Here is a 25661-nt window from a genome sequence, read left to right on the forward strand (position 1 = left end):
GTAATTGCTTGTTTTAAACAGCCTATTGATGTTATATTATGTGATTTGGGGGGAAATAGCTCAAATAGAACATGCACCAAAAACTAATCAACAAAGGCTAGTATGTGTGCGGTTGTGTGTTAAAGTGTTGGGTAAGTAAGGTCAAATCCTCCTGTTGTTACAGCGAACACAGCACGTTGCGCGTGACGCGCTCGCTGTCAGGAGTGTTTTGTTTTTATGGACGTTTAACACAATTTGGATGGGGGGCGCTCATCGTGTCTGCTGGAGACGCGCATGCGCACCGGGTGGGAAGCGCAATTGAAAACGAGCAGCTATGCCGCGCCAGGCAGAAAAGGGTCTGGAGGCTCGGAACAACAGCCGAGACGCCGGAGGACTGACCCGGGCACGGCGGCACCGGGAGGCGGCTGGCAGTCGTTAACAGCTTATCGTCACCGACCCCAGGTTAATTTAAGGGAACCTCCACCCGACATCGCCAGCTTCCCTCCCCGATACATCAACAATGTTGCTGCTAGCCGTCTGAGGATTTATGACCCCCCGCCTCCGGGTTGTTTGTACCGACTGTGAGTCAAACTTGAGCCGAGACAATAAGCGACAAGCAGCGGCGCTCACTATGGTTTTATCGGCGGTGCGCAGCAGGAGATGTCTCGGTAGCTGCTGTATGGGGACGATATGCCTTCAGTTGTTGCTGTGGATTTTATGTGCCGTGAACGGAGAGGAGCAGTCGTTCAGCGTGGAGGTAAGAAGCAGCGGGACATCACCTGATGTCAATAAAGAAAGCCGCTCTGTATGAATAATGACAACAGCATCGTCTTGATTCCCCGCATGGTCCAAATCTGCAACTTTTGTTTGCTTTCACGTGTATTTCAACACACGCTTCATTCTATTTGTTTCAACAATGGACTCTTTGTGTATAAGATCATCCTGTTTTCCACTTCTAAGTTGAATAATTGACATTTATTCTCGACCGAAAAATGATTTTAGTGTTATCCAGTCAGTTCTGAGAATAAGAAAATGCAGTGTTTACAATATGATTATTCATACTAGAAATTAACATGAAAGTAAAAAATCCATGTGAAGAGTAAGAAATGTTTTCTTAAGTATTAATACAATTGTCATACCGAGCAAATAATTCTCACTTGGGATTTTGAGCAGCAGTGATGACATCAGAGCAACATAATTGTATGCTTACTAAGTGCTATCATCTTCCATTGATGTCTCAAGGCTGTTGCCTCCCTGTCCACTATTTCAAATATGGAAGGGGGAAAAATCCAATATTTGCAATTTGACAAGTGTTGGGAGCACGTTGTGTACTCGTGATTTATATGTCTGCTTCTCAGTTCTGGGTTCAGATCTTGCATGGATTTTCTTGGGTACTCCAGATAATCCCAACGCATGCATGTCAGGTTAACTGGAGATTCGAAATTGTCAATAGAAAACACCCAATGTCAGCTGGGAAAATGTTCATAAGGACAAGCAGTGGGCAGATGGAAAATGGATGAATGGAAAGTGCAATGTGAGTACATAACTGTAAATAACCTAACATGAATGGAAGAATAATAATATTTTTGATGCACAATACTATTATTAATAAGTGTCAACACAAAGTCTTAGAGAGCTCATTTGTGAGTGTTTTTGGTGCACTTGGACTGTGAAGTCCATAACCACACAAGAGAAAAAACACTTGGCTTAGTCTCCTGCCAAACTGTTAATTCAATGTGCGATTTTAATGGGTTGTAAAACGCTTCCCTGCTCCATGTGCCTATAAACATTAATACTGAATCAGCATTTTAAATCAACTTTATTTTTCAATAGTTCACCTATACTAGAGATTTGGAGCCAATACTCATTACCTCCTTGGAGTAGCTTAAATAGATCCATGAGTCCATTTACAAATCAGCCTTGGTTTCACGGACGTGCTTTCACGTGGACATTTTGGCGTGTCCACTGACGCTCATCAACACATCCGCGTGATTTGCGAGTGTTGGCATGCCACCGTCTCCTCTGCTGAGAGGCAGACGTTTTACATTTACTCCAGATGCTGCATGTTATCAAGTTAAATGCTAACGATACAAAATAAGGAAGCAAGGTTTCTTCTCGGAGTCAACGATAATTATTTTAAACAAAGATGTTCTCTCTTCTAAGATCTAAACAACGTAAAATGACTGTTGATTTCTGATTCTCTTTGTGCCCAGACACTTGGTTTTTGTATTCATTGATTGGTTTTCTAGTTGGTTGAGGCAAAATGGAGTTTACTACTTGGATGCAGCCAGAAGAGATGCTGTTGCTTCAGCTATTTTCAACCCATTGTAGTCGAAAAGAATAACATGATTTTGGCCATAGGAATTTGAATGACATCCACATGCTGCAGGCAGCATTCTTCTGCTAGTATGATACTGGCATTGATAGAGTAGGAAATAAGGTTTTGATCATTTTAAATTTTGGTTGTCTATTTCCCCCATAGTGGAACAAGATTGCTGCACTGTTAGTTGACGCCTTTCAAGTGACCTACTAAGATTTTGGCAGATTTTTTAGGAGGTGAAATGTGGTGGCCATATTTATAGGATTTTGTGCTTTTAGTGGCTCTGATGAAAATATAGGAACGTATCGCAAGCGCAACATGAAGTTTGAGATGATGGAATGGGAAGAGGTTTTTAGTGGAAGAGGCAAAAGAGCATTACTCGGTACAGAAAATAATTCTATTGCGCCGATAATTTGGGGAAAAACAGCAACCGCTTAAAAGTGATGTTTTGTTTGATTTGAAGTTTTTAGTGAGTGCACTGATCACAATTTTCTGGCCGATCAAAGATCATCGATCTTTAAAAGTCTCACCTGCTGATCCCGATTTTTGCCCATCCCGTATTTTTTCTCTGAAATAAATATATATATATATATTTTTTAACTGCACCTGAAAAAGTTATCTCAAATAAAAATGAAAAGTCTATTAGTCATCTCACTTTTTCAGACCTCTGGGGAGCGAGATGAGATTGATGGACAAGATCGGTTTTATTTAAAGGGATCGGCTGATCATAGATCCCCCAAATTAAGGGGCTGATGACGATCCCATCTGATCAATTTGTGCACCCTTACTTACAAAGACGAGACTTCCGAAACTTATGTTTACCACACACAACACTGCTCATCATCAAAACAACGTCATACCTACAGTGGAGCACTGTGATGGCAAAATCTTTCTTTGGAGCAGGTTTTCTTAAGCTGTAACTTGGCCCTGGGATCACAAAAACCCGGCATTTAAACAACGGCGAAAAAAATATATTACCAAGTGGGCCGGATTGGTATAATAATGGTATATAACTTAAAAACATTTGCCGGTGTGGGCCAGCCCTAAATTATGGAGCTCAACTGTAATCAAATAGTTCCAAAAAATAACACCAATGCAAATGGAACACTTTGCCTGTATTAGTACCAGCCGTGTTAAAGCGACCTATTTTGCATATATATTGTTCCCAGAATGCATTGTGTGGTGCAGTTAATGAAGTTATAAGGAGGTTAAAGCTTGTCATATGTATATGTGTTACCAGTAATTTGTTTGTGTCGTATTTAACATGTTTATGGCGGTCTATGATTTTTAAAATGCTTTAAACAAACCATAACTTTAGGTTGTGTGTAAAATAATGACATCCAGGACGATTCAGTGTATAATTTGCATTGCTCATCTGAGGACTGCTTGTGAAATTACAAATTTGTATGTTTTGATTGTGGCCAGTAATTGGTCCGACATTAAAAAAAAAAAAAACTTTACAAAATTGTCTCGCGGGCCGGATTAAACCCCTTTGTGGGCCTGATCCAGCCCGCGGGCCATATGTTTGACATCCCTGGTCTAAACCATGGGACAGCACACCTGGAAAAAGTGCTCTGGGAAAGGCCAGCACCAAGTGCCCTGAAATGCAGAGTTTAAATGGAGTTTTGTTGTAGTTGATACGGCATGACTCCTTCTTGTGATTGTCCTCAAATCAGTGTTTAGCTCATTCCGAATGAATTGACTAGGTTTCCATAATTTGTAATTTTACACCTGGCTTTCAGATGCCAATCCATCTCGGTTTTGATAAATCACATTGTGTGCATTAAATTCATCTTTTTCATCTACTACTTCCAATATTGTCTGTGTGAGAGCAGAAACACGCAACATAAATTGCACCCGGTTAGCAGATCAGCTTCCACATCTGATCGTGTGCGCAATCAACTTTGTGCCTGTTTATTGTGCACAAGCCTTTAGAAAATCAGAACCCTTGTGTTAAAAATGACATTTTGGCTCAATAGAATGTGACAAATATTGGATTTGATTTTGGGACACGTCGGCCAAACCTGCCAATGTTCAGGAAGGGCTTTGCCCCTCATTTGTCTAAACCAAAAAGCCCCATTGACGAATGCAATCAGAAGTCTTTTTACAGCCACAATAAGGATGACTGACTGTGATGCTTCTGGAAAGTGCTCACTGTGAAGTTTGGCTGCTTTACTAATCATGCTCTATGTCCAGGCAGGTGTTCACGGGAGGGTAAAAGGGTATTCTCGCAAAATAACAAATATGGTTTGATGTGGAAGCTTTGAGCTGAACTTGCTCAATAATTGCTGGTCCGTTCGAAAAAGAGTTACTGTTCCGCTTGGCCAACTTCCTGGATTTTATGTCATGGTAAAATTGTCTGCCTTGCTTTTGTTCTCCAGCAATATTCCTCCTTTCTTTCCTCCTTTTAATTTGGATTTGGGCAGAAGGTACAGCCTGTTGCTGCTTGATAAAATAGTAATTAATATCACCCCTGCACGATAGATCTGCTCTTCCATGCTCACTCCTCAACACATCTGAAAGCTTCCCGGCGTTTCTTCAAAAAGAAAAAGTTATTGAATTGGCTCGGTCACACATATTCCTTTCTTTTATCTCCTTGTGAATTATAATTTATGTTTGAATCCAAATAGATTTTTAAGGAACAAAGATAATCTCAGTGTAGAATATCTTCACAAAGATGGATTAAGTCTTCCTAGAGGTTGATACAAAGGGTAGACATTTGACGATTATTATTATTATTTTTTAAAGGCAGGGTTTAACTGACAACGTTGTTGCAAAAACTTTCACTGACGTTTAGTACAACACATCTACAAACTCACAGTTAATTAATACTCAATGCGTTGACATGAAATGCGTGAAATACATTAGTCTTGGCATTGCTGCACTAAATTCATACTCAGATAGTTAGATTTTAACGCGAGTTTGACAACCCGCACCCGTTTGCTAAATCAAACAACATGCCAAGTAACATCTCTTCATGAATATTGACCATTTAAACATTCGGCATCCTTCAAAATGTCAGGAAGCAGCTTTGTGCACACTTTTCAGGAGTGCCATTTTCATTGCACTGTGACAATAAAATAAAATGTCTCTTTGAATACACCAGGCAGGTGAATGGTAAATACGTTGCAATAGTGCTGTCGACTACAATATGTTGTTTAAAAAAATATATATACAAAAAAATGACATGAATTTGATGGCAAATTTCTCCTATCTTTTCTCCATATTTATAAACTATTTTGTGTTTATGTTCCAAAATGTCAAGTAGCCCAATTATTTTTTAAGCAATAGTTGTTTTTGTTATTGTGTTAGTGATACACTAGACTTGACTCCTTAATGATTATATCATGTTTAATGTTGCTTATAAATAGAAGCATAATGGCCTTTATTACCTGTTTATTATTATTATTATTTTTTATCAAATTTAGTTGATTGGATAAGCGAATATGTAAACATTGACAAGACAATGTCCGATTTAATTCCACACAACATTAATTATGTTACAGAATGATTTGTAAATGTCACTTTGCATTTCACTGCAAGTGTTTTCCAGAGAGGCACCAGGTGCAGTCTTACGCTGTATCACAGTCCACGTTTAGATCCGAACCAGCGTATCCACGAGAGACACAGCAAAGTTGCACAGTTTGAGAAAATGCGCCATCTAGCAAATCGTGCTCCCTGCACTACCATATGTTAACCGTTCTCAGATTGATGAAATGACTTCATTAAACCAGGTTTGATGTCGAGAGGCAATGTTTATTTGACAGCATTTTAAAATGGATGGAAGAAGACACACCACCCAATGAGAACCTGTTTGAAAAGTGGCTGAACATCTAGAAAACATTGGGTTTGAATTGTTGGAATTTAGATGTTTCTGGGGTTGGTGAAGGACTCTGGTTGGTGGCCTGGTGGGTGGTGTCTGCTCGGTGCTGGATTTCACTTTCCTTTCTTTTCTTTGGTCCTTCCTTGGGTCTCCTGACGGCCTCACGACTCTGGCTGGAAGTGTTCGGTTTAGGTGAACGGTATGGGATTTTTTAATAGGTTTTAGGTGAACTAATGAATACACACACACTCACACGCACGCACGCACATACACATACTCACCCACATACAAAAAAAAAAGAAGAAAAAAAAGTAGAGCAATGATGATTACATGTCAAATCTGTAAAATTACCGAATGAACAATACTGAGCTCTCCAGAAGGGGAAAAAAAGAAGAGAAAACATACATACAACAATAAAAATATAATGTGCTGTCGGTTTGTTTTACTGTCACTTAATATATATATATATATATATATATATATATATTTTTATACTTTTGCCTCCTGAGATGTCACAAATGGCTTCTAAAATGTGTTTTGAAAATCAGAATGGAGATGATCCAACATGACTAGTGAAACAGTCCATAAAGGCATTATTTCAACAAATCAATAAAAATCTTTGTTTTATGTACCCAATATAATAATACATCAGTTTTATACTATAATGGCATTTTTCTATTGCTTTTTGTAGGACATCCTTCTGGCTTTGCCTGAAAACAGGCTTCTATCATTATTTCAAGCCCTTGTCACAAATTGGGTAATGTTAAAGTCTAGTTCTTGTTTCAGTTCATGTTATCAGGTGGTAGGCTTGCTCTTACTCTGGCATGTGAATAATGGATCTCAACTTGTTTTTGTGGTTTCATTCCCTCCCTTAAGCTAGGCCATACAACTTTCTATTTGTAGCTGGGCTTTCTTTCATCTTAAATGGACTGTAATCAAAGACACTCCTAAACTGTTATAAAATAGCCGTAGCAATTGTGTTTTGTTTCTTTTTTGATGTCAGAAATTTAAGGCATTTCTGACCTACATGTTTTTTGTCAGAGCTGTACGTCATTTGGCTTGTGTAAGAAAGCAGATTTGGTAGCCACCAGGGTGTCTCCGTCAGTCTGTTGGCCACATATGTCTCACCTAGAGACACATACAACACCTGTGTTGACCTTAATGATTCATAGCATCAGTCTGGCACACGGAGCCGCTCGCTCTCCTGCAGTAGTTGTTAATGTTGTGTTTCTGTTTTATCTACGACTGAATAGAGTTTGACACTCATCCTTTGGTCACAGTTTACCGAGCAGCTAAATATTTAGCATGTCACACACCCGAAACATGCGACGATGCTTTCAGGGTGTTTCGCATGCAAAGATGCCAATTACACTGTTGATAATTTGTATTGTTTGCTTGCATGCTGAAGGAATATTAAATTACTATATTAAGTGTAATCTTTGCGTGTCCAAAATAATTGTATTCAGGATCTGATGAAGAAGTTTTCTTGCAAGAATTTATTTAGAGGCCTCTAAAGACACAGTCAAGACAACCACATCAGAATGCAACGTGGATCCCCCCAAGTGTGTGACAATTTACAGAACATCGACTCATTTATACAAAAAAGATAAAAGGTTCCTCCTCCCGGCTCTTGATTGAACAAAGGGCAGACATGTCATCTCCTAGTGACCAAATGTGTAATGTTGTTAGTAAGCAGACGTTTACATACAGACATGTTGATTCCAGGTTGAACAAAGGTGTAATCTTATTAGTAAACAGACATTTACATTCAGTTCCCCTTCTTGACTGGGGGAGAAATGCAATTAGGATCTAACCCCAGACTTTTAGTCTCTAATGCCAAAAGGCTCTAAATAACATCATGCACATTCCTATCTTCAATAGCTTTGAGGGTGAGAGGATAAAATAAAGTTCACAAAATCATTATTCCACTGTATTCTATTAAACACTCATGATTATATCACATTGATATGCCTATAAGTAAATTAATAAACAGTAAAACATCAAATTGAAAATATTAAATGTCTTCAATGCCCAGAATTTTTGAGTGCCATAATTTTGGGGCGTATGAAAAAAGCGTACCCAAGACTTGCTTTTTGCAGGGGTCTCGAAAAATAGCCGTCATAGTTCTAACTTGTTTTGTTTCAAATCCTGAAGAAAGCCGCAAAAGAATTTGCTCCCTCCCTAAAGGCACCAACCACTGATCAGTATGTCGGATCAGACTGTGACATTTGTGGGTGACATTTTTGTGACATTTTGTCCTAATGGGGCCACTGAGGTAAGCATGGCATGCATTACGTACTGTGTGTGCGTATGTCCTTGTGTGCATGTGTATTGGGTCACAAGGCTAAACATTTTTTTTTTTTTTTTCAGTTTTGACTTCATTTGAGTAGCAACTTAGTAATTAGTGGAGCCATTTTTCTGCAGGTTAATGCCAGAGACTTTAAGCAAGGGTTCTATTAATTCATTTCCGGTTCCAGTTATGTTTAGTGAGTATGGATTTTCTAGTCAAACACTTCATAATTTGTCTGCTATTTTGTTGTTCAGAGTCGGATCGTCTCTATTTGAATGTGGTTCCAACCAGACATCTGTGAAAAGTGTACTCAATCACTCGGGCACTAAAACTTTGGTGTTAAATACGCTAGTTGTGTCAATCTTAGGTTAGCTTAGCAATTAGCATAACTTATTAGTCTTTTCTCATCATCCCTTTTTTAGAATGATACTTGTCAACAAATATAGCTTATCCGGTATCATTGCCACCGACTTGGGAGCAACTCCGCAACGTGGTTAGACACAATAGCAGCCAGCCCAAGCTAGTTGCTAACTAGCTGCTTCGGGGTAAGTAGCACAGAGCTTCAATCGACCTCTAACTAACCGCAGTAGATGACGTGAGCCCAGCAAAGCTTGTTGTTATTTGTTTGCATTTTTTTTCGGCAGTTGATACTCAGATTTGCTAATCAAGGCATTTTGATGAGGCACAAAAGGCAAATTTTGTCTGGAAAACTACGATGCGTAGCAACTTATTTTCAGCCTTGGTTCAGTGCAAGGTGAATATGTGCTCTTTTAAATTTTGCAATACCTGCAATGTATCACATACCAAGTTTCAGCTTGTTTTGTTTAAAGTCCTGTTCACTCTTTAAAAAGGATTTCAAGTGGAATAGAGAAGTTAGATTGTGTGTTTACGTGTGGGTTTGTGGTCACTGGTGAGGGCAGGAAGACTGTGGTTTCCTTGACAACCCTGGCACACTCACCAGTGGTTGTTGGTATGATGAATAATTTAGATTAGAGTGGTCAGATCCGGCAGGCTTTGCTAGTGGGCATGGGTTATGTTCCAATGGCTCACCTGGACTAAGAGCCCATTTTTGTGAAGGTTGAGTTTGTGGAGGTAATCCTTTAGATCAGTGGTCCTCAACCTTTTTGCCACCACGGACCGGTTCATGCAAGTCCACAACTTTCGCGGACCGGCAACCCAGTGGGTTGGGGTAGGGGGGTGGGGAGGTTTGGGGACGAATTGGCTGTTTGGCGGCTGATTAATAAAAGGCTACAACTACAAACACAAATTCACTTTGTATTTTTATGTACCTGTGCTAGCAGCACAAGCACTATAACAAAGGTAACAACGCTTTAATATGGTGACGTCACTATGGTAAACTCCATATGAATGATAGGAGCAATACAAAAAGTGGGGTGTTTTGTAGATATAACAATAAATGTGAAGCCACATTTTTATGTAACTATAATAACAGTGGCCTCCTTAAATGCGCCAACATTACAAGGAAGGCACAACGAAACAAATCTAAAGTCCATGAGTAACTCACTCACCATAACGCTAAATTAAGAGCCGCCCGCCGCAGAGCGGGCCATCATGCGTGGGAATCACATGTAGCTGTAAGTACATGCACCGTTCTTTTTCTTTTTTTGTCTCATCACTTTGCCTTTTCTCCGTTGCAAACCAACTTTCCAAATATGTCTGTTTTTTACTCATTTTGCTAACTTGTCAATTAGCATCAGCAACTGAGGTAATTAGCATCTTGACAGCGTCAAAAGTCCATCGTAAACAGAGAGAATCCGGTCACTTTTCAAAATAAAATATTTTTAAGCCTCGGCTATTCATTTAACCGGAAATACAGTATGTTTTTTTATTCTTTCAACTGTGCGGCCCGGTGGTTGGGGACCACTGCTTTAGATCAGACGTCTTAAATGGGTGATCAGGACCTAGACTACGGAAGAGAATTAGGGCCAGTAATGAGAGAAATAAAGTATGACTGGATTCTCATTTTTATTCTCAGAATTCTGAGATTAAAGTCAGAATTCTCACTTTAAAGTCAGAATTCTCACTTTATTCTCAGAATTCTGACTTTAAAGTGAGGATAATAGTAGCACTAATAAAGCGAGAATCCTGACTTTAAAGTGAGAATTCTGACTTTAAAGTGAGATGTATGGAACATCAGCTAACACACTCTTTGAACAATGCGAGCTGGGAAAAAAAAGGTTTGATACTTGCTTAGCTCTACATTATATACATTGTTTTCTTCCTCCTTTGCCCTGAAATCGAATTCTCAGTTGTTAGGTATTCAAATTGTGAGGTACTGCTGTATATGTACTGCACAGAAGTCACGCGACACCTTCTTCAGTCATCTATTGGACTATTCAGCCATTTACTATCATATGTATCAATATCACATCCGAAATTCTATAAATTAGTGAGATAACAAATAGGTACTTGAAATGACTTTAATTTGACTTCACAAATTTTTGGTTTGACGATTTTGACTTGCACAGCTGTTCATAGAAATGCGTGACGATCGACACAAATGGCGGGCCTCTAAATATTGCAGTTTGCAAGGGCAGTTTTGTAATTATCTGTTTTACCTAGCAACAAAAAAACAGCTAAAAGTGGTCAGCTAATATAACGCCTGATCTACATTTTACATGCAAAGGGACTACTTTTCCCACCCAACACAACAAGTGAATTCTTAACCTTCTGAGGAGGCTTGTCATTCTTCTTTTTTTTTATTTTTTTATAATTTCAAAGTCACTTTAATCCCGTCATCTCTTCAGTTAAATTCAGCTGTCATGTCCTTAACTCACACGCACACATGTGAGCTGAAGCGAACCATCACTTGCTGTCCCTGTGACCTGAGGGACCAGACTCATGTCAGCTGATCTGTCGGAAGTGGCAACATCAACAGTCGCCACATGCTCTGAATGTGTTGCTACGCCAGCTGGGCTCCCTGACATACACCTCATCCATAATGGAGTAATTCCATCGCCTTACACGCTGGCCTTTTGATGGCACCCATCGTCCTAATTAGGCCACCCGCTGCTTGTCAGGTGTGGTCTGAGTTTGAGAAGGGAGAGTTTGCTCTGGGGTTCGCATCACCTCAGTCCCTTTGTCAAGCTCCTGGAAGGGACATACGATCTGATCGTCCCTCAGTACAATACTCTGCCCTTCTTTTCAACTTGATTGTTTCTTGGTGTTTTTGCAGCAGTAAGCAAGATGACAGTATAAAGCCAGATTTTTTTTTTAATACTCTGTTTGATGTTAGTGCTAAGATAATGATTGTAGTGTTTTCTGTATAAATGCAATATATTGTTCTTTTGAAAACCACAACCTTTTTTCCACCCTCATTGTGTAACAACTAAGAATGAAAAACAGTCCGAAAATACAGAGGGTGGAGGCGAGGCTGAACTCTTCTTAAATCCAGACTCAATTCTGCTTCTCGGTACAGTGGAAGCAAGTGTGCAGAACCCAGAAATAGGCACTGATGCAATTCAGACATTTTAGGCTTAGCCAGCTATGCTTTATCGCTCTCTTTTTAAGACTAGAAGGCAAATTCGAACCTCATGACTGCAAAGGAGAAGTATTCGAGTCATGAGGATTTGCTGGAATTAAGAAGATTATTTTTATATTGCTAATATTAATTTGCTGTGATTAAAACATGGTCTTTGGCAAAATTTAAAGAGTTTTGGTTCGTTATGGGTAATTGGTCAGTCAGAATTTGAATAATTTGCAAAAAAATGGGCTTGCATTGTAAGGTTGCTCCATTCATGATGACCTTTGCTCTGGCTCAACAGCTCAATGTTTATGTTCCTAATTGCCAATTTAACAAAATGTTTTGTGTTGGACTGACATTTCTTGAACCCTTGCAATGCTGCTTTCGCTCTTTAGAGCACATTGGCTAATGTGTAATTGTCACATTTGCTCTTTATTCAAAGTGGCGACTTCACATTGTGTCATGATAGATGAAACAAAATTATCCCCAACCTGTCACTCATTAGGCTTTATTATGAACTCAGAACAAATGAGTCATACTTTCGCTGCTTGCTGTGCTGCTAGCCTACTGCGTTAGCTAAATTTAGCTTGACTGATAAGTTTCTCATTCATATTTTATGGGCAGACATGAAGTCAATGTTAGCAACCTTCCCACATAACTCTCACAGGGTTTTTTCCTGGCTCAAATTGAGGCAGAGGTGGTAGCATCCTGACTATGATGGGTGACTACCGATACCAGGTATCGGTACCAGTGCCAATACCAGTCTTATTTTAAGGTATCGGTACTCACGGCGGTGACCGATACCATTATCGGCCGCCCTCCTGCTGACGTTTTACGATCAGGGACAAGAAATGAGAAATTATCTGAATACAAAGTTGCCATTAACTTCATGCAATTTTAAGCACAAATAATATATTGGAATGTATATACAGTATGTCTTTCTTTCAAATCATCGGTTATTTATGGGTGGGGAATTTTATTTACTAGTGTTATCGGTATTTGGTATCAGTAGCGGTGACTACTCAAGAGTTGCGTATTGTTCGGGAAAAAAGTGGTATTATATCGAGCATCCCCAATCCTGACCATGCGCCATGACGTGCATGTATTCTGTAAATTTAATTTTTTACAGGCAACATATAATAATTTCATGTTTAAATAATAAGAATAATAGTTCCAATAAGAATTTGACTATTATCATGTTAAAGCATTCATTCATTATCAGTCACTCAGGCTGGAGGTAGCAAGCAAATAAGGTGGAGGTGGCTGCCTCTGAATTTTGTACACAGGAAAAACCTTGCTCTCAGCATAGAACAACTAAATGTTTTTGTTCTCCATCCATCCATTTTCTTAACCGCTTAGTCCTTACAAGGGTCGCAGGGGGCGCTGGAGCCTATCCCAGCTGATTTAGGGCAGTAAGTAGGGTACACCCTGAACTGGTTGCCAGCCAATCGCAGGGCACACAAAGACAAACAACCATCCATTCTCACAATCGCATCTAGGGACAATTTAGAGTGTTCGATTAACCTGCCATGCATGTCTTTGGAATGTGGGAGGAAACCGGAGCACCCGGAGAAAACCAACGCGAGCACGGGGAGAACATGCAATGTTTTTGTTCTCAATTGTAAAAATAAGTGTACTTTTTTATTCTTGTGCTGATGACACCATCATGAAGTCCGTATCACAGCTTTACCAGAATTTGGAACTTGAATTAAATTTTCGTTAAAAACAGTGCGATAACTTGGTAAATAATTCATATTTGAAAAATAAATCAATAAATAAATTCTAGTATTAAAACTACTTTTCCCAGTGCCAGTATGAATTTTGGGGGCAAGTCTTCAGCCATGACGGAATCATTACAAGGCTCGGCTCGCAAACAAGATCTTTCAAATGTATATCTATATTATTATACTTTGCAAATGCAACAACTCCCAAAATAGAAATTACTTGTTAAGATATTATGCAATCAGACAAATGTAGCCTTGCTGTCGTCTTTTATTATTATTATTTTTTAACAAAAATAAGTTGAAGTTAGTTTGACTTTAAAACAAGTTTTGATTGACACTCATATTAAAAGTGGTGTTGGAGTATATAGCATAGAAGCATACAAGTTAGATCAATTATTTATTATTTATTATTTATTATTTATTATTTATTATTTATTATTTATTATTTATTATTTATTATTTATTATTTATTATTTATTATTTATTATTTATTATTTATTATTTATTATTTAACTTATAATTTGGACCCGATGAAGCCGCGCTCGATTATTAACGAAAGTTGGGCTACTATTAAAACGCTGGCAGACAACCAAAGCAGTCGTGTTTTGTTTTTAGTCAATATTGGGTTGAAGTTAACAATAATTACATTTTGTCAGTAAATTTATTTTCGAGTAGGCTTTTTGGGTTTAAACTGTTTACTTAAAATTATAACAAAATGAAAGCATTGGTTTATCAAATTCTCAAGACTGCAGTGTTTTACTAGCATGGGAAGACGTATATGTCAAGTGCTTTACAGTACACAACAGAATTTTAAGGACAGTTCATATTATTCAACTGACTATGGAGTAATACACATACTGTCTTTACTGCAATTAATGAAGGTTTGTGTGTGACTAGCATATTGACCACCTTTTGCCCAAATGTACCTGCGATAAACTCCTATTTCTCGCAAACCCTGAACAGGATGAGAGAGGTCGAATAGATGAATGAATTTATTATTTAGAGATGGCAATGAAAATACAGCCTTTTGTGTTTCTTTTATGTTTGATTGGATGTGCCATGTTTTTTTTCTTCTGCTTCTTGAGATTTCACCAAGGCAGTGGTAAGGGAAAAGCCAAATGTGGCTGTGATTTTTTTTTTTTTAGAAAGAGGACAAGATGGATGATTACAGGACAAGAGAAGGGAACGTATGCATTAGAAGTAAAATGAATAGCAGTGGAGACGAGAGTGATTTTACAAAACGAGATCTGAGAGCAATGGAACCAATTACGTATATTCTTTGATGGAACGCAAGAGATGCTGTCAAGCTTTATGGAAAGTATTAGCTCTCAATGCTTTTTGGACCATGTGAAGAAAATGGGGACATATGGATCTTAATGTGACCCTTTTCTTTTCAATCCACGATGACTGAACTCCTTTTGTCGTAATTGAGATTTCAACGTCTAATATGGAAAGAATTTGGGGGGATTGAATCCTTGATTTAAATGAATTCATGTAATGTACTGATTTATTTTATTATAATAATTGCTCTCTTACAAAAATGTAATTTCCGGGCTGGTCCTGGTTTGGTGGGCGGGTGCGCCTCCTGCCCCCGCCCGGTTGGGGGGTGCGCTGGTCGCTCCTCTTGGTGGGTGGTGTCTGGTCGGTGCTGGATTTCACTTTCCTTTCTTTTATTTGGTCCTTCCTCGGGTCTCCTGACGGCCTCACGGCTCTGGCTGGGTTCTGAAGTGTTCGGTTTAGGTGAACGGTTTGGGAATTTTTAAGAGGTTTTAGGTGAACTAATGAATACACACTCACACGCACGCACACACGCACATGCATATACACGTACTCACCCACATACAAAAGAAAAATTTATATTAAAAAAAAAAAAATAATAAAAAATATATATATATATAAAAAAAAGAGACCAATGATGATGACATGTCAAATCGGTAAAATTAACCGATTAATTAATTAAAACAATACTAAGCTCTCCAGGAAAAAATAAATAAATAAAAAATGTAATTTGAAAATGTGATAATTTAACCTTCACCAAATACTACTTCCACACTGTCGACCACACTTTCATTCCTGTTTAGAACATTCAATCGTATGTAGTACATGCTAAATAACTAAACACGATATCCTATTTTATTGTAGAATAGTACTGATGTTTTGCTAAAGAGCTCCGGAGCATGAAGGCTAATTGAGGGAAATTTGCTGCCAGACAGTTTATTAGGCTTTCTTCCCCCCAATCTCAGCCGACGTGTTTATGTTTCCATGTCTACACACTTTAAATACGTACAGTATATTGCTTTTTTTTTATTGGTGGGTTTCATTTGTGTCACAAAATGCAGACGTCGGCCGTTCTGTTTACTGTTTCGATGACGAGGGATACAGAGTGTCTGGGACTGGCCAAATCCCTAAAGCTCTTTCGTGGGAAAGCCCAACCGACCCCCTTCCTCCCAAGATCTGAGCAGTGATTCCCTTTGGCAGGATTTTATAGGGAAACTGGGAGCTCTATTATGGCAATTTCTTTTCCTGACAAGCCAAACAACACGATAAAAGATTGCATTCTGCTCTGTAAACCTGACATAGATTTGATTTTTTTTTTCTTCTGCCGCCTTCCCTTTTATTATGAACATGTTATGTAAAAGAGACAACTGGTCTGTTTATTAGAACTGTTACAAAGCTATGGCACAAGTCCACAGTAAATGATGCAAGGCGACGGTAAACAGTTACCGGACTCAAGCCGTCGTTTATTAGAAATTCATGCCTTTTCAAATTTCCAGCTTTGTTTTTTAATGATTATTTAACGAGTTTGAATGCGAAAGATGGATATTTTAAGTGGGTGGCATGATCGTGACACACACTCGCACGCACGCACGCACGCACACACGCACATACACATTCTCACCCACATACAATTTTTTTTTTTTTTTAAATAATAATAATAAAAAAAAAATAATAATAAAAAATAATAATAAGAAGAAAAAAAAGGAGAGCAATGATGACACGCACACACGCACATACACATTCTCACCCACATACAATTTTTTTTTTTAAATAATAATAATAAAAAAATAAAAAATAAAAAAAAAAATAATAATAATAATAATAAAAAGGAGAGCAATGATGACATGTCAAATCGGTAAAATTACCGAATGAACAATACTGAGCTCTCCAGAAAAAAAAGAAGAAAGAAAGCAAACAAACTTCTTCAAATCATTGATTTCAAATGCACACATTTCTGCCAGGTTGACATAAAGCAAAGATAATCATTTGCTTGTTCAAGGCATTCTGTTGTTGCTGCGCAAGCATGATAACAATTATTTAATTTTACCCTCTGCACAGGAGTGAATAAGCCTTTTTCCTCAATAAGCTACAAGCTATTAACCTCAATTAGCCTCTGAGTTTAAAAACCCTTAACTAGACTATGATGTGTAACGCGTCCCTCTCTCTACCCACTCTAATTTGTGTGTTTTATCTTTTTCACAGACATGGCTCCAAAGGTATGGCTACCTCCCCCCTGCAGACCCCAGAATGTCAGTGCTACGTTCTGCCCGAGTCATGCAGTCCGCTATCGCTGCCATGCAGCGCCGCTACGGCCTCAACGTCACGGGAACTCTGGACAGCACCACCATAGAGTGAGTTCCACATGTTCAGAAAATACCTCACAATTAGCTGCATCACCTCCAAAAACACAGACAACATGGCCGACTGTTTTTGAAAGTCTTTTTAGATGATGTGTTGTGTTCAGGGTTACAAAGGGTGGAGAATTTCTGCAAAATTTCCGATCAATTTCAATGTGAAGGTGAACCTGGGGGATTTTGTGAGGGCATTACGATACCGTAATTTTTGTTTTTTATCATTTCACTCGAACTGCGATGTAGCTGAAGTTTGCATCTTGAAATGCAAAGTAATAAATCAACTAAGCGATGGATTGTAACTAAAATTCATTGTCAGGGTCACTAGTAAGTAAAAATATACTGTTCCAAAATGTATAAATACGTTGTCTATTAAGAGACAGTCTTCAAATCTTCAAATAAATTCCTGGTTTAATGCCATTTTGTTTACACAAATTCCCATGGAAAGTTTAAATATTTTGAAAATTCCCATAATTTTGCCACTTTAATTGAGAAAAATGACATTTTATTTTGGACACTTAATTAACCCTGGAGAACCCAAGAACCCTTTTCTTCTTTGGAAAATTATGAATTATACATTAAATGACTGCTATAAATTCACTGAACACCAAAATATATGTTTTTTCAATTTTAACCCTTTTTTTTTAAAACTAGCTCAGAGTTGCTAATTTATCAAAATATATATATAAAACATACTCCTAGGCATTCTGCAACATGATATGAAATAAATTAACAAAAAAAAAATATATATTTTTTACCATCTGATGGTTTGCTGAGAAGATGGTTTTGTTTGGATTGATTTCCTGCTCAAAAAAACAGCATGTTGCCAACTATCTTGTCACCACCACTCTGGCTCATGTAAGTGCAATATTCATCCACTAGATGGCCCCATGCAGGGGTCAGAAGTGGCACTCTGAACTTTTCAAGTTAAATTTGTAAAAAAAATAAAATAATAATTGTTATTTGAGTAGCAGAATTTATAGGGGCCAAATTTGACCCCGTGGGTTCTCCAGGGTTTAATTTATTAATTAAATCGAGTAATAATTCTCTGAAATGTCCCGCTATGTGGTCCTTTTGAATGAATAGCTACGTAAGGCACAAAGAAAAATAACATGAAGATGAGGTAGAAAATCCCCCCAAAATACCGCAGGTGTAAAAGTCACTTATTATTTCACAAGATTCTCTCTGTACAGTAAGTAGGTAAGACATGTTGCTGATTGGGGGACCAGCGGGAGACGAGTTATCGTCTAATCCCCTGTTTTGCATTCAGTTGGCAAGTGCAATTACTTTACGAGACACAAGAAACTCCGACTTGGCTTAAGTGGGTCCTTTTCATATGATCAAAGGGGACCTTTCAGTATTGAAAAGACACTTTTCAAATCAAATCAAATTAAAATGGCACTGCATTCATAAATATTTTGAAAAGAATGACATCAAGTCAAGAACAGCAACATAGCTTTTGATGCCGACCCCTTAAATGTACCTACAATTATTTAAAAATATACCATATTTGTGGGTTGTTTGTTTGTTTGTTTCGGGTGCTATGACTGGACGTGACATTCATTTATTTAAGAGTTTGTTTAAGGAGCTTACGCAGGTGAAGAGGCACTTGTTTAATTGGATGAACTCATCTAATTGACAATGAAGGACTTTGCTTTTTACAAAGTCTACCCAAAAAAAAAAAAATCCTTGCAACAAAAAACGTACATAAACACTGTCATGTGTATTGGAAGAAATCAAAGCATACAAAAAAAAAAAATAAATAATAATAAAATTAAAAAAAGGGAGAGCAATGATGATGACATGTCAAATCGGTAAAATTACCAAATGAACAATACTGAGCTCTCCAGGAAAAAAAGAAGGAAGAAATCAAAGTGATAGTTGTACAGTGAATAAATCTTTCTTTTGAAAGTTGTCATCGACCCTTGACACTTTGTAAGATGACTTTTTACCTGCACGTAGCCAAAACAGTGCTGGCTGACATTTGTCCCCAGCAACGCTGAAATGCCATCCGTGCTACAAATGGCAATGAGCTCAATTTGGCCACTGAACTGTAACGTGGTAATGTGTCCGCCAGCCGAGCGACTGCTATCTAACCAATGGACTGAAACAGGGTGAAATGTGATCAGCTAACGGTGTGCCTGTTTTTCTATTTTCCCATTGCTTCACTCTATGCAGCAGTAACACACTAAGGTGAGGTGCTCTTTGACTGTAATATGTGTATCGATTAGATAATGCATAGTGGGGAAGTGTGTGCGTTGAGAGACACGTGCATGTTGTGTTTAGCTCTCAAAAGCTTTTTGTGTTTGTATTCACACATTCTCTGCATAATGTCTGAGTATTCTCAACTTGTTTACACATGAATAACACAATTCCATTTTACTTGTATAATAATCTGTCAGTGAATCATTTAGAATTCTGCCATCTTTTTTTTTTTTTCTTTTACTGATTGTAGATTAATTCAACTTGAAGAGACGAAATTGAGAGTTCTATTCACATTGTAGATACTGTAGCTAGTAGGGGTGTGGCCAAAAAATCGATTCTCGTAAGAATCGCGATTCTCATTTAGTACGATTCAGAATCGATTTTAAATGTCCCAAAATCAATTTTATTTAAATGATTTGATACTGTCTTGCCTTTGTCTGTGTGTGCCTTTATTTGGAGCGCTGTTGATGTTGTACCCGGTTTGGCCACTGAGGGGCAGTGTGGTTCCACGCGGTTTAAGTTGTAGCCACATTAGAGAGTAGAAGGAAAAAGTCACGATCAAGTTATTCCAATAAAAGTTTTTTTTTTATCAGCGTGAAGCAGTTCTTTTGAGTGATAAAAGTGCCGCGAGTAGCGCGCTAATTAGCATTAGCGAGTCCGACTGGAGTAGATCATTACAATTCCTTGCAGATCTATAGCTTTAAGCAAAAATAATTGTCAATCAAAAATCGTTCATAATCGAAAATAGATTCTGAATCGAACCGCAGACCCAAAAATCGGAATTGAATCGAATCGTGAGACATTGAAAGATTCCCACCCCTAGTAGCTAGCTTGTTTTAATAAAACGAGTATCATCTATGGGACATTGAGCAACCGTCTGCTATGGTGAATCGTAGTCAAATGTAGCTTTTTTTCACTTGCCTTCAGAGATACTGAGTTAAATCACATATGTTTGTAATATGATATCCTATCATTTATAATGTCTCAATTATTGCCTAAGCTCATGAATTAAAGGATGCCCCAAATGCGACGGGAGAACGGCCCAAATGCTCATCTACATTTTTTTTGGGGGGGAGTCAAAAATTTAATTGGATGTGAACACATTTCATTGGTCACAGCGCTCCTCTACTGTCTCCTGCAGATGGATGAAGAAGCCCAGATGTGGGGTTCCTGACCAGATAGCGGGTGTATCAAAATTAAGCGTCAGGAAACGGCGGTACGCCCTAACGGGACAAAAGTGGCAACACAAACATATCACATACAGGTAAGTGCTCTGACTTATGTCCATAAAAAAATTCCCTTCCACATTCTTGCCTTTAGATAAAACAATAACAATAAGGAAGCTGAACAACATGAAGGGTCATCATAAGTTCAATGTTGTTTTAAGCTGAGATTTAGTTTGGTGCTACTAGCCCACAATTTGTAAACTCCCTTTTATCTGCAATCTGGCTTGCTGTCTGACTTTATGTTTTATGGGACAATCCTTAGTAGTTTTTTTTTTCCTGGTCTACTTTGAGGATAAATGTGTGGCGAATATTAAATTAGACATGCAGCTGTTTTGAGACCGTATGTCATTCAGGGCAGAACTGCTCATGCTCCTGCCACGATGGGAGAGAAAAGTGTGTGAACCCTTTGCAATATTTTTATTTTTATTTTTTTTTAATTCTGAAGAGCTCAGTATTGTTCATTCGGTAATTTTACCGATTTGACATGTCATCATCATTGCTCTCTTTAATTTTTTTATTTATTATTATTATTATTTTTTTAATTTTTATTATTTTGTATGTGGGTGCAATTTCTTAAATGTATGCATCATTTGGCTGCAAAACCCTCAACCAAAACGTTTCCCGTCATTGCAGATCAGATGTACATTACGATCGGGATACATTTGGGACCGTCCCTCTGTACAAAACTGCCGCATTTCAGCAAGATTGCCGGGATGTGTGGTGGTGTGAATAGCTTTCTTGAGGCCGCGCCACGGCATCACAGATCAGGCAAACGGTCAGGCGCAGTCAACTGTACAAGAGTAGATATGCGGAAATAAAAGGGGAGGAGGGAGTCAAGGTAATCAGCAGCAGAAAGAGATGAGCTGCAAGGAGAGGAGGAATCCCCAGTTGAAAGTTGGGGATAGATTATGGTTATGTAATGGGATCGAAGGATTTTGAGAGTGTATTTGCTCTTGTGCACATATTCGTAAGAGCTCTATATGGCCGTGTGCTTGGCTTAGTCAGCTTTGCCTCGAGCTGTCAAAACTGCTGCAATGGAAGTAGAGGATGCGGTGAATTTCTACCTTTGACAGCGGGAAAAGCTTTTCCAGCGAGCGGTACAGTCCGGTATAAACGCATGACAACTGCATCTTGATGTTTGGCTGCTTATCGCAAGACAAGCTTTGTTTGTGAAAAAGAGCATTTGTGTTCTTCTCTTTCTTCGTCAAATGGACTTTAACCAGAAAATCGTTTTTATTTATTTAAAAGATGTGAGTGCATCAAACCAAACCGAATCAAATCGTTCCACCAATCAGTCTCCACTCAAATAGACTTTTATTGAAGATGAATAGCTTAGAAGAAAATGGCACTTTTATAGTACTGACAAATTCATTCAAATATATGTAAAATGACAGCAAAAAAGATCGAGCCGTACCATATTGAATCGAATCGTAAACCCAGTGAGTCGAACTGAATCGAATCGTTCCGCTTTCAACTTGAGCCATCTTTGAATCGTTTCGCACCCCACATATTGAAAACCGTATCGAATCGCCTTTTGTGGAAAGATGCCGTATATATATATGCGTTGTATGTATATATATTTTAGATCAATTTTGCTGTACTTTTAATGGTGAAATGCTAAAACAAACACTTAAGGGGGATCTAAAAATTGAGAGCCATTCTTTTTAATTGTTTTATGGGAGCAGAAAAAAATCTTAATAGGTAACATACAGAGTTCTAACCATAAAAGACCCAATTTATATGCAAAAACACTAAATAAACACAGTTGATCAATATTTTTTTTTTTACCGTACTCATTTAGTTAAATGACACCCCAAAATGGAAAGACACGTTTCTGCAGCTGAATCTTTAATGTCTCTCCAGCTATCTCAATCTGCTGCGCTGTGGGTTTGATTCCAGCTTTGGTCACGATCATGTCACCCACTTTAAAATATCCATCTTTCGCATTCAAACTCGTTAAATAATCATTAAAAAACAAAGCTGGAATTTGAAAAGGCATAATTAATGCATGGCCGCCCAGTGTGTGCTCGTTTCTACATAAAGTATGTGCTGTTGGGAGGCCCTAATTAGCTTTGGCATCCCGACTGTTCTCCCTGCATGCAAGTGTTATTATAGCGCATGAGATGCATCCAGAGTAATTATTACCTCACAACATGGAGTTAAATATTTGATATTGCTTTGGAAGGGGTGCAATCCTGTCATTTGCCAATTTGCAGCTGCTTGTGTTTTAGAAATGGCTTAACTCTTTTTCTTTTTTCTTCTTTTTTTTTTGTCCTTGAAATGGGATGCACGTGGTTTTGTAATCATCCGAGCCAACTTTTTTTTTTTTTTGAGCTCAGTATTGTTCATTCGATTTGACATCATCATTGCTCTCCTTTTTTAAAAAAATAAAAATAAAATAATAATAATAAATGTTTTTTTTTCTTTCTCTCTTTTTTTTAAATATATATACATATATATACATATACACACATATATATATATATATATACAGTATATATAATTTTTTTTGTATGTGGGTGAGCATGTGCATGTGCGTGCGTGCGTGCGTGCGTGTGCGTGCGTGCGTGTATTCATCAGTTCACCTAAAGCCCTTTAAAAAAAATCCCATACTAATAATATAATATAATAATAAATTTCCAAATGCAGAAACATCAATGTAAGTTATCACGATGTAGACAGACAGAATTAAGTAACCAGAATTAGGTTAAAAAATTCTATATACGTAGACCATGTTTCTATAAATTTTGATATCTTTTTATTTGAGGCAGATATTTTTTCCATTTTTCCGAGTCAACTTTTATTTACTTTCAACTTTTTATTAACGGTTTTCGGTCATGCTGTTTGAATATACTACATATATTCTTTCGAATACTTGTGGAGCCTTTTCTTTCAATTTTAATTTAAAGGGGAAGTCCAAAAAAATAAATAAATAAATAAATAAATGAAATTAAAAAAAAATAAAAATAAAAATATTGACAATATATGTTCTATGCAGGCACACTAGTCTAAATACTGTATTCTGGTTAATATTGTATTAGCGAAATATGAGATAAGCAGCAAAATCCAGCAGGGTTTATCAATATCAGAAGGCGGCCATTTTGCCACTTGCTGAGTGAAAATGACATCACAGTTGCTCAGGTCGCAACCAATCACAGCTCAGCTTCAGAAAACCGGTGAGCTGTGATTGGTTGCCTGAACCCTGAGCAACTGTGATGTCGTCTTCAGTCGACAGCAAGTGGCAAAATGGCCGCCCCCTGAGATGGATAAAAATGGCTGGATTTTGCTTCATAACTCATATTCCACAAATGTAATATTAATCAGAATGTCATGTTTACACCAGTGAGGTCACATATATTATATTATTGTCAAGAAATGTTTAAGGTTGACTTCGCCTTTAAGTGGACCAAATTACCTTGTTCCATTATTGACAAAAAAAAAATCCTGCTATTTATCATGTCAGGATTCTTTAATCAGCACCACTGTGATGCTTCCTGAAATGGTGCCAATGAAGCAGAAATTGTTTTCTCAGCCATCTCACTGTCACACAAATAACCAGCATTTAGCATAATTGTATTCTTATCAAGCATATCTTGATATGCGGTTTTGTTTGTGTGTTATGCTAAGGACAATTTGGAATGTCATCACAACATCAAGATGATGACGGAATAAACACACGATGCAACCTTAATGGAATACATTGAATGGAAGTAGCAGAACACAGTTTTTTGCCTGCTTACATTGTCATTCATACTAATAGTCCCTTTTTTTAAAGATTCATATTAGTATTAACTCTCATTTAATATCGCTATGTTCTAATCATTGGTAATGTTTGTAGTAAGCCTAGCTGATTTCACAATCAAAACATTTGTGGTAATCTCCGCCTATATCATTGCTTTTAATATCTCATTTAAAAATAAAAATTGATATTTGAGTCCTGTTCAGCTACAACAGCAGCGAGACATATCTTCTTATAAGCTGTTGGCAACTAAACCAGAGGGAAACCAAATTTTAAGACCATGACAAATATTTTTCAGAGCGTAGAAATCAGAGAGAGGTTTTCCTTCCGTGACTAACCAGACTTCGGGCTTTCAGAAGGCAGCGGGCTGTTGATAAGCCTTAATTAGAAAGTAGATTTGCGAGGTAGAAAATTGTCCAATCCTCTCCACACCTGCGACATATCAGTGCTGGCAAGGTGGACTCAACTGCCCTCGCTCGCAAATCGCACCGTGTATATACTTCTGTGGAAGCAAGTCTCAATGAGCATAAATGGTAGGAACTTGTTTTTAACTTTGTATTTCTGCAGTGTGGGTCCTCCTACTACTACTATTGCTACAAGTACTACATGCGTCTTTCCACCTTGCAAGAGTCAGCAGTCCCATTCTGTCTACTGTTTTACACCATCTTGGCTAATTGATTAGGTACGCCCGGGATTCTCGCCACTCCGCTCGCCCAGGGCGGCGGCCATGTTGGCCAATTGATTAGGTACGCCCAGGATTCTCGCCACTCCGTTCGCCCAGGGCGGCGGCCATCTTGGCCAATTGATTAGATACGCCAAGGACTCTCTCACCCTCGCCCACCCAGGTCAGCGGCCATCTTAGCCATTTGACTACTACTAAAATTACTACAAACGACAAGTCCTACTAATGCTAATACTACTACTACAAGTACAAGTACTTGCTACTACTAAAAGTCCTCCTACTACTACTATTGCTACAAGTACTACATGCGTCTTTCCACCTTGCAAGAGTCAGCAGTCCCATTCTGTCTACTGTTTTACACCATCTTGGCCAATTGATTAGGTACGCCCGGGATTCTCGCCACTCCACTCGCCCAGGGCGGCGGCCATCTTGGCCAATTGATTAGGTACGCCAAGGACACTCTCACCCTCGCCCACCCGGGTCGGCGGCCATCTTGGCCATTTGACTACTACTAAAATTACTACAAACGACAAGTCCTACTAATACTAATACTACTACTA

At 38.2% G+C, this 25661-nt stretch overlaps 1 protein-coding gene across 2 annotated transcripts in view; it reads left to right on the plus strand.

Annotated features, from left to right (window-relative positions):
* Positions 1–233: 233 nt before the first annotated feature.
* The window catches only part of mmp16a (matrix metallopeptidase 16a (membrane-inserted)), a 65941-nt gene continuing 40513 nt past the window's right edge, over positions 234–25661 (plus strand). Inside the window, exons 1-4 of one of the 2 annotated variants that reach the window (XM_077554589.1) lie at positions 235–736; positions 17101–17249; positions 19428–19442; positions 20596–20718. In XM_077554589.1, the coding sequence (XP_077410715.1) occupies positions 527–736; positions 17101–17249; positions 19428–19442; positions 20596–20718 (497 nt within the window). In that variant the 5' untranslated portion in view covers positions 235–526. Of the gene's footprint in view, positions 737–17100; positions 17250–19427; positions 19443–20595; positions 20719–25661 lie in introns of both variants that reach the window. The other variant, XM_077554590.1, reaches the window with a different exon arrangement.

Source organism: Vanacampus margaritifer, chromosome 20 (genome assembly GCF_051991255.1).
Source record: "Vanacampus margaritifer isolate UIUO_Vmar chromosome 20, RoL_Vmar_1.0, whole genome shotgun sequence".
Classification (NCBI taxonomy): Eukaryota; Metazoa; Chordata; class Actinopteri; order Syngnathiformes; family Syngnathidae; genus Vanacampus; species Vanacampus margaritifer.